Below are 10,613 nucleotides of genomic sequence, written 5' to 3'. Positions count from 1 at the left end.
AGTGCTGGGATTAAAGGCGTGGGGCAATGCTTTTTGTAACATCATCTTTCTGAATTATATCTGAACAAGGCTTGTTATGTCTTTCCTACACCATTAGAATGGATAACTTGAGGTTGAGTGACATGTATTGTTACAGGGACTAGTGACATTCAACGATGTGGCCATTGATTTCACCCAAGAAGAATGGAAGCAACTGGATCCTACTCAGCGGACCCTTTATAGGAATGTGATGCTAGAAAATTATAACAACTTAATCACAGTAGGTAAGATAGTGTACCTTTTCTAAAATAGACGGAATTTTTAAGTGTTGATGAGCCTTGCCTTGAGATGCCTTGAGATGTTACTGTCCCTGCCGCAGCTTTCAAAGGAAAATCTTTGGTGGCATTTCAGGGTACAACATTCTCAGAAGTTAGTACACCTGGCTTTCCCAGGCCCAACTCAGAATCCAGGGTTCTTTTTGTCACTTGTGTGTATACCCTAACCAATGTCATTTTCCCCCCACAGGCCCACCACTCACCAAACCTGAAGTGATTTTCAAGTTGGAGCAAGAGGAAGAGCCATGTGTGGTGGAGAGAGAAGTGCTATGGAGCCACTGTCCAGGTCAGTGGGAGGGAACCGGCCAGGTGAGGCGAGAGGGCCAGTGAGTGAGTGGGCTGAGATGTTTCCTAAGGTCAATTCCCACAGTGTGTACTAACACTTATGTGAGACTAAGATGTTCTCTTTAAAAAAATTTTTTTTTCCCCAGCACTTGGGAGGCAGAGGCAGGCAAATTTCTGAGTTCGAGGCCAGCCTGGTCTACAAAGTGAGTTCCAGGACAGCCAGGGCTATACAGAGAAACCCTGTCTCGAAAAAAAATTTTTTTCTAATTACATTTTTGTGTACACATGTGTGTGGGAGCATGTGTGTTATGGTGCATATGTGGAGGTCAGAGGACAGGTTGTACAATCAAATTTGGTATCATCAAGCTGGTAGCAAATGTCGTTACATTATGATGATCCATTTCACCAGCCCAAGATGCTGTTTTTCAATACTATTGAAGTGTGTGTGTTTCTGTGTGTGTATGTCTCTCTCTCTCTCTCTCTCTCTCTCTCTCTCTCTCTGTGTGTGTGTGTGTGTGTGTGTGTGTATACAGACATGCATGTGGAGGCCAGAGGACAACCATATTCTGAGGTCCTGGGAGCTAGGACTGTCATATCTTTTTGGCAACACACAGTTGACCTTGTAGTGTCTTTCTTTTCAGCTGTTAGTGTTGTATTGAGACAGGGTCTTCCATAGCCCGAGCAAGCCTTGAATTGCTCTGTTGCTAACACTGGCCTTGAATTCCCAGTACTTCTGCCTCCACCCCACAAGGGATGAAATTAAGGCACAGTCTGTAATGGTTAGCCATTGTGTGTTCATTTTTGAATGTTTGGATATTTGTGATTATTTTTTTCCTTAGGTCATTTTTTCATAGTTTTAAAAAATTTTTGAATGTAGTTTAGTTTTCTTCTTTTATTACATTTCCCAAGTAGCTATTTATGTACATATGAAGGTTATTAAAATTAATATTACTTTCTTTTGCATAAAACAAAGGTAATTAATTTTTTAAATATCTTATTTTCTTTCCTGGAACTTCCTTTTAAAACCTGAGATGCTAAGAGACACATGTGGATCTAGAGGACAGCTCAGGAGTCAGGCGCTCAGGCTGCTCCTTTGGAGGACCTGGGTTGGATTCCCAGCCCACATGTCAGCTCATAGCTGTCTGTGACTGCAGCTCATAGGACCCAGTGCCCTCTTCAGGCTTCAGCGAACATCAGGCATGCATGTTGTGCACTTCAATGTATGCAGGCAAAAAAACCAAAACCAAAACCAACCAAACAAAAAACATACATAAAGTGAAAAAAGTTTTTAATAATTCTTTTTAAGATTTATTTATTTTCTGTATGTGAGTACACTGTAGCTGTCTTCAGACACACCAGAAGAGAGCACCAGATCCTATTACAGATTGTTGTGAGTTGCTGGGAATTGAACTCAGGACCTCTGGAAGAACAGCCAGTGCTCTTAACTCCTGAACCATCTTTCCAGACCAAGTGAAAATATTTTTAAGATTACACTAAAATAGAGATATGCATTTGAAATTTGTTTACATGTGGGAACATTGTTTTTCAAGTGTACTTGGTATTTCAGTATTGGAACAGAAACCACCAGTGATATTTCTTTGCTGTCTATTTTAGGAGAGATTTTGGGAATTGATGAGCACCAGAAAATCCAGGACAGACAAGTTTTCAAGGGAGTAGTGGTGACTAGTGAAGCCAATGAATGTCCAAAGAAATTTGCAAATACATTTTTTCCAAATGCAGACTCCATTCCTTCCAGACACAATATATTTGATTGTGACAGTGTTGGAGAGTGTTTAGAACCCAATTTTGGTGATCATGATAATATAAAACACCCGTTGCCAGAGGAACAGTTTGAATATGATGATGCTATGCAGCCATTTCACACCAGCTCGCCCCATTTTGTGCTGACCCCCTTTAAGTGCAACCATTGTGGAAAAGGCTTTAGTCAGACCTTGGACCTCATCAGGCACCTGAGAGTTCATACAGGGGGGAAACTCTATGAATGCCACCAGTGTGGGAAAGGCTTCAGCCACAAGGAAAAACTGATCAACCATCATAAACTTCACAGTGGGGAGCAGTGTTACGAGTGTAACGGATGCGGGAAGACTTTCATCAAGATGTCAAATCTCATTAGACATCAAAGAGTTCACACCGGTGAGAAACCCTATGTGTGCCAGGAATGTGGGAAATCCTTCAGCCAGAAATCTAATCTCATTGATCACGAAAAAATTCACACCAGCGAGAAGCCTTACAAATGTAACGAATGTGGAAAGTCCTTCAGCCAAAAACAAAGCCTTGTTGCACATCAGAAAGTTCACACCGGGGAGAAGCCTTATGCGTGCAACGAGTGTGGGAAAGCCTTCCCTCGAGTCGCTTCCCTTGCTCTGCACATGAGGGGCCACACAGGGGAGAAACCGTACAAGTGTGATAAGTGTGGGAAATCCTTCTCTCAGTTCTCCATGCTCATTATACACGTGAGGATCCACACTGGGGAGAAGCCTTACGAGTGTGGCGAGTGTGGGAAGGCCTTCTCTCAGAGCTCAGCACTAACGGTACATATTAGAAGCCACACAGGCGAGAAACCCTATGAATGTAAGGAATGCAGAAAATCCTTCAGTCATAAGAAAAACTTCATCACCCATCAGAAAATCCATACTCGAGAGAAACCTTACGGATGCAATGAGTGTGGGAAAGCGTTTATCCAGATGTCAAACCTCGTCAGGCACCAGAGGATCCACACGGGAGAAAAACCTTATCTATGTAAGGAGTGTGGCAAGGCCTTCAGCCAGAAGTCAAATCTCATTGCTCATGAAAAAATTCACTCTGGAGAGAAACCCTACGAGTGTAACGAGTGTGGGAAAGCCTTCAGCCAGAAGCAGAACTTCATCACTCATCAGAAAGTTCATACGGGAGAGAAACCATACGACTGTAATAAGTGTGGGAAAGCATTTTCCCAGATAGCTTCCCTCACCCTGCATCTGAGAAGTCACACGGGAGAAAAGCCTTACGAGTGTGACAAGTGTGGGAAGGCCTTCTCCCAGTGCTCACTACTCAACTTACACATGAGAAGTCACACAGGGGAGAAGCCATACGTGTGTAATGAGTGCGGAAAAGCCTTCTCTCAAAGGACTTCCCTCATCGTGCACATGAGAGGCCATACCGGTGAGAAGCCCTACGAATGTAACAAGTGTGGGAAAGCCTTCTCCCAGAGCTCCTCCCTCACCATCCACATCCGGGGCCACACGGGCGAGAAACCCTTCGACTGCAGCAAGTGTGGGAAAGCCTTCTCTCAAATCTCTTCTCTCACGCTTCACATGAGGAAACACACAGGCGAGAAGCCCTATATCTGTATTGAGTGTGGAAAAGCTTTCAGCCAAAAGTCGCACCTTGTTAGACACCAGAGAATCCACACTCACTAGAGACGCCGTGACCACAGTGAATGTGAGTGAGGACTGCCTTCCAGCGAAGTGAACACCTCATAGCATGGGACACCATCAGTTCTAGCGCTGACTGTAGGAGAGCCTTGGGAAGGACCCACCCATCTGTTAGAGAATTCCCACTGTGGTGACCGATTGTATGAGAAACTGTCAACAAACACCCAGTGATATCAGTGTTCTCTTTTGAAAGAGAATATCTGCTGTCAGTCAACGAACTCGAGCTCCTTGCCGATGTATTAAGCAAGAGAAGGAGACTGGGAAAAGCAAAACCAATAACTTTTATAGGCAATATGAGACTATGGGGAAGTAGGTTTTGTATGATAATGTGTCAGGAAGAAAGTCTAAGGTAATTAGGTGACATGCGTACAAAGTTATAAAACGTGCTGATGAATGCAAAAGACCACCTGACAAAGCAAGTTAAAAAGCTATAAAAGTTCACGAACCCTTCCAAGTCTCTCCCTTTTCCATACTTCCACTCAGAATTTACACATCAGTTGTAAAGGATTTCATGAACTGATTTCAGAGTAATATGGCAAGGGAAAGGACCACAAATGGCAAAAACAAAAAATACAACAAAAAACAAAACAACAACAAAAAACAGTTTTTAACAAAACAACTAGGGAAGATGTTCACTCACTACTAGATTATAATTATTTAAAGTTTTTCTTATTTAAACTCTTTTGAGTGAATAAACTTTTGGAAACAAATTGAAACCCAAGACTTGGCAATTTTCTATCTGCATGGTGCTACTGAAATCATTGGAATAAGTCTAGCCTGTTCAATATGTGTACAAGTCATGACCAAACATGTTACTTCTGAAACATAGATATATAGACTCCATCAGGCTGGTGAGACGGCCCTACTGACAGGGCCTTGCTGTCAAGCTTTACAGCTGACTACGATACCCAGAATCTACAAGGTGGATGGAAAGAACAGACTTCCACACTTGTTCTCTGACCTCCAATGGCACGACATGGTATGCATGTACACACACACACACACACACACACTCAAAATAGGAAAGGTAAAATTCAAAAATCATGCTGGAAATAAAGTGAAACATGTTGCTTTAGTGTAAGAGTATTAAAAAAAAAAAAACCTGCAAACATGGAATAGTCTATTTTCTTTTAGTGTATTGGACTCAGAAGTATCCATGTATGTCTGCAAAGATTTATCTATAAATGTTCCCAGATCCATGGCTTGGTTTGATCTAAGTGATATGTAACATTATCATCAATGCAGGGATAGATCAATATGCTTATTTCTATGATAGGACACTATTCTTTATTTAAAATATACAAAATTCACATGTAGTTACATGGCTAGATCATAATATTTTGAGAGGAAAAGCCAAAATACTCAATTAACCATGGTATAATATTTGTAAGTTAATAAAACAGTTCAAAGAACAGTATTGGATATTGCTCATGGTCCATTTATGGTATTAGTTGTCTTTGAGGCTTTAGAAAGCTTTTATGGAAGTTGTTACATTGATCTGTAATACTTCAGTAAAAGAATAAAAACGAATATTATAGTGCTAACAAGTCTGCTCATCAAATCAGTTCTGAGGCTTTAAGGTCTTGCGTTCAGTTACCGATTTTTACTAAGTAAGTCAAATGGGTGTCGAAATCATGGGCTTATAGAATCCATTTATAGCACGTGTAATTTTAAATTTAATCATCTTTACACAAGCCTGATTTTAAGATGTTTTGTTTTTACTCAGTTATGGTTGGATCTGGGATGTTTCCCCCAGAGAAGTCCCCAAAACAACGTCAACTGATTTGGTCATGAGGGTTCTAACCTCTTCAAAGTTGAATCTACTTTTTGAATTCCTAGCTGATACCAAAAGGTGGGAGCTGTGGGAGGGGTGCCCACGCAGGCCACCCGAGCGTGCCTTCAAAGTAAGACGTTCCTCCTCACTTCAGTTGATTTTTTTTTTGTAGACGTTCTTGTCATAGTAACAGGAAGCTGGCCAACTCGACAGCACCTTCACCAGGATAATGCCAACCAGTAGCATAAACCATTATTTTTTATTTTTGTGTGTGTGTGTGTGTGTGTGTGTGCGCGCACACGCGTGTGTAGGTGATGGTTTTGTGGATTGTGTTGAAACACCTCTGTAGGGACTGGAGAGATGGCTCAGCGGTTAAGACTGCTCTTCCACAGGTCCTGAGTTCAAATCCCAGCAACCACATGGTGACTCACAACCACCCGTAATGAAATCTGATGCCCTCTTCTGGTGTGTCTGAAGTCAGCTACAGTGTACTTACAATATAATAAATAAATCTTTAAAAAAAAAAAAAAGGAAAAAAAGAAACACCTCTGTAGACCAGGCTGGGCTCAGACTTGTGTACGTCACATGTAACTTAGATGTTACATGTTATATACTAAGTGTGTGTGTAATATATATTTAGCAAGTACAAAAGGGAGCATTTTATTTTCTTTGAGTTGAATATGTAGTTTTAAGCATTTCACGGAGCTGCACATGCAGTTGCGGGGCTGGCAAGTCTGAAATCAAGGTAGACTGTGATACTGGAAACTCAGAAGCTAATGCTTACGGGCCAGCTAGACGGCCCAGTGGGTAAGGGACGACTGGAGTTCATTCCCTAGAACCCACGCTGTGGAAAGAGAGAACCAATTGCTGCAAACTATCCTCTGACCATGTGTGTTGTGGCATGCACTTGGAAAGCGTGTCCCTGGCGATATGGGTACAGGAAGCTGGAGGGCTGACCAGCTCAAGCATCACCGAGGACCAGATCCAGGGCTTTGAGTTGGCTCAACCCAACATCTACCTCATCTATAAACTGTGGGAGCAGGTGAAGGGTCCTGTCCTGCAGATCCAAAGCTGCAGGATCTCCATGACACAGGGCAACAACAGGAAATCTAAGAGGAGTCCCCATGAAGATCTAGTCTTGGTAGTGTAGCAGAAGCCAGAGGCCTTGAACCATACCAAGGATTCACTGCAATGAGCATTTGCAAGTGAAGCTGTGTGGATAAAAGGGTGGACTTTGGACACACAGTCACACACCACAGCTCGCACAGCAATATTTTTTCAAGAGGAGGGGGTGTATTAGGGTTCTCTAGAGTCACAGAACTAATGGGATGGATGTGTGTGTGTGTGTGTGTGTGTGTGTGTGTGTGTGCGCGCGCGCGTGCGTGCGTGTGTGTGCATGCGCGTGTGTGTGTGTGTGTGTGCGCGCGCGCATGCGTGCGTGTGTGTGCATGCGCGTGTGTGTGTGTGTGTGTGTGTGTGTGTGTGTGTATAAAGGGAATTTATTGGAATGACTTACAGGCTGCAGTCCAACTTTCTTAGAGTTTTATTGCTGAGAATAGACACCATGACCAAGGCAAGTCTTGTAAGAGACATTTAATTGGGGCTGGCTTAAAGCTTCAGAGGTTCCATCCATGATAGGAAATGTGGCAGCGTCCAGGCAGACACAGCACTGGAGAAGGAACCAAGAGTTCTATATCTTGATCTGAAGTCAGCCAGAAGACTGTCCCCAGGCAGCTAGGAGGAGTGTCCCCAAGCTCACCCCCACAGTAACACATTCCTCCAACAAGGCCACACTTCCTAATAGTGCCACTCCCTGAGTCAAGCATAATCAAACACATCAGTCTATGGGGGCCAAACCTACTCAAACAACTACATTCCACTCTCTGGCCCTCATAGGCTTCTTCAAACACATGATTGTATGGGGGCCATACCTAGCCATAATGTAAAATACATTTATTTCAATTTCAAAGGTCCCCATAGTCTATCACAGTCTCAACAATGCTAAAAGTTCAAAATCTCTTCTGAGATTATCACTTTACTGTAATCCTCTATAAAATCAAAGAGCAGGTCACATACCTCCAGCATCACAGGATACACATTACAAAATATCATAGTGAGGAACTACTGGACCAAAGCAAGACCAAAAACCAACTGGGCAAACTCCACACTCTGCATCTCCATGTCTGATGTCAAAGTGCTCTTCAGATCTCCAATTCTTATCTTTGTTGACTGCAACAAACTTCCTTCTCTTGGGCTGGTTCCACTCCCTGTTAGCAACTTTCTTCAGTAGATGTCTCATGACTCTGGCATCTTGAAAATCTTAGGGTCTCCAAGGCAACGTTTGGGATACACACATGATTTCTGGGCTTCTCCAAAGAACTTCGGTCACTTCTCCAGCTCTGCCCTTTGTAGCACTCTACGCTCTGGTTGACTCCACTCCACTGCTGTTGCTGTTCTTGGTGATCATCCCAGGGCATCTCCAGGATGGTCTTCTGGGGCAATTAAGGTTTCACCAATAGCCTCTCATATGCTCTCTTCATGGTGCTGAGCTTCAACTTCTTTGCATGACGCCATCAGTCCTGGGCCATCAACTGAAACTGAAGCTGGACCTTCATCAATGGCCTTCCCTGGCTTCTCACAGTGCCAAGCCTCAGTTGCTCCTCATGATCCCTTCTTGCCTTCAAAACCAGCACCACCTGGGTGACTCATATACATTACCAAGTTCAGCTGCAGCATGAGATACAACCTTGGCTCTCTTTGCATCAATTGTCCCAGAACCCCTTTTATTCACTCTAAAGCCAGAGCCATATGGCCAAAGCTGCTGAGTTCTGCTGCTTGCTGCTTCAGGGTGTCCTGAAATGGAAACTTCAGTTTGTTTGGAAAGTCAGTATGTCAAATGACATTTTTCTGGAGCAGACATGTGAAAGAATGTTTTCCTGAAGCAGACACATGTGAAAGGATGTTTTGCCATAGCATGCACGTGAAAGGGCATGTGATGGAGGATAAATATGACCTCACAGATAGTGGGAGCAGAGCATTGGTTTGGTTTGCTCTGCCTTGCTATTCTTTGCTAACACACATGTATTGGTTCACCTTATATAGCATTGTTGAGTTCAGCTTGTGGTAACGCAAACATTGAGAGAAACTTGCCCAAGAACTGTTGTGAGGTTCCTGTGGTAGCTTGCTGCTTCTGCAGGCTCCAGACAGTTGGCAAGCCTGGCAGTTTCTTCAGGATTGAACTAGAGGTGCTGGTTTGTGCATGCCTTTTGCCTGCCTGGACGATTGTTCTGCAGCTGCTGAATCATATCTGGTGTTTGCTATGGGACTGAACTGCTGCCAAAGATCGAGCTCACCCCCAAAGAATTATTGCTGAAGAAGCCCACTTCCCCCACATCCTAATGACTTTTCTCTTCCACAACCTCTAGTGGGTGGAGAGCAAGAGGAAAGATTGCACATTTATTAAAAGTAGTTTGCAAAAAATTATGCTTACAGCCGTGGTGGTGCACGCCTTTGATCCCAGCACTTGGGAGGCAGAGGCAGGAGGATTTCTGAGTCCGAGGCCAGCCTGGTCTACAGAGTGATTTCCAGGACAGCCAAGGCTACACAGAGAAACCCTGTCTCAATAAAAATATGCCTACAGATATCAAATACTGTATAAAAGCATTCTATGAACAAAGAGTAGAGATTTTTCCTCTGAGCCGGGAAAAAAAAAAAAAAAAGTCCTGAAAAACAGGTCAACGTTCTAACAGCATCAACTTATCTGGGACATAACTTCCCAAAGCCCAGCAGCCATTCCTCCTTCAGTTTCTAGGGAAGGACAAAGCCCCATGAGGGAAGGACTATGCAGGATAAAATGACATGCTAGCACTGTCACCCACAGGAGAATCTCGAAGGCAAGGCCTACGTGCCCTCTATCATCCTCATAGCCTTCCTATGTGGAACCGCTCACCTATTCCACCATCTGAAGAAAGGTCCATGCTGAAGCCAGTCCCAGAGGTCCTGGCTCATACTTATGTGTTCCCGGAACCCCAAGACACTGAAGCCTTTCCTGTGACCAGCAAGGCCGTCTCCGACCTGGCCATCCTTCTGATGTTCTACCCTCTGTCCTTTGTCCAGCCCTCTTCAGACACACAGCTTTCCTATGAATACCACTATGAATACCACCTGCTGATTGGTGCTTTTGCTTTTCCTTCTGTCTGGAACTCACTTCTCCCAGGTATCAACGTGATTCACCCTTTTCTTTACTCCTACCTCTACTGCTGTGGCTACAGAGGAACTATGCTGCAATTTTTTACGTACACAGCGTTCTTTCTGGTTACCATGTTTTTGTTAGCCTGATACTTATTGTAGTTTTAAAGATTTTTATTAATGTGTGTTTTTATTACTTATGATTTTACTAATTGTTAATTATTAATTAATCCATGTGTCTGTGTGCCTGGAACACGTGTGCGCCCGTGCCCACAGAGGCCATCAGTGGGTATCGGATTCTCTGAAGCTGGAGTTCCAGGAGGTTTGTGAGACACCTGCTCTGGATATTGGGGAATGAACCTAGGTCCTCTGGAAAAGCAGTAAGGTCCTTACACAGCTGAGCCATGTCTCTAACCTTTATCCTGATTCATTTTTATTCTTACCATTTACCCCACACATTTCATTCCTGTCTTTCCACACTGGACTACAAGATCTAAGTCAGCGCCGGGCGCGGTGGTACACTCCTTTAATCCCAGCACTCGGGAGGCAGAGGCAGGCGGATTTCTGAGTTCGAGGCCAGCCTGGTCTACAAAGTGAGTTCCAGGACAGCCAGGGCTA

The 10,613-nt window shown here is 43.7% G+C and overlaps 2 protein-coding genes across 2 annotated transcripts in view; one reads left to right on the top strand and one right to left on the bottom strand.

The window, feature by feature from the left end:
• The window catches only part of LOC115062411 (zinc finger protein 383-like), a 53,817-nt gene that overhangs the window by 23,063 nt on the left and 20,141 nt on the right, over positions 1-10,613 (bottom strand). The window lies entirely within an intron of this gene.
• On the top strand, positions 79-5,568 carry Znf569 (zinc finger protein 569). The gene is made up of 3 exons (XM_029537549.1): positions 79-263; positions 505-600; positions 2,214-5,568. The coding sequence occupies exons 1-3, from the start codon at positions 230-232 to the stop codon at positions 4,016-4,018; spliced, it is 1,935 nt and encodes a 644-aa protein (XP_029393409.1). The 5' UTR covers positions 79-229; the 3' UTR covers positions 4,019-5,568.

This window comes from Mus pahari, chromosome 1 (genome assembly GCF_900095145.1).
Source record: "Mus pahari chromosome 1, PAHARI_EIJ_v1.1, whole genome shotgun sequence".
In the NCBI taxonomy this organism is placed as follows: domain Eukaryota; kingdom Metazoa; phylum Chordata; class Mammalia; order Rodentia; family Muridae; genus Mus; species Mus pahari.
Note: the sequence above shows the minus strand (reverse complement) of the source record. Positions and strands in the feature narration are given on the sequence as shown.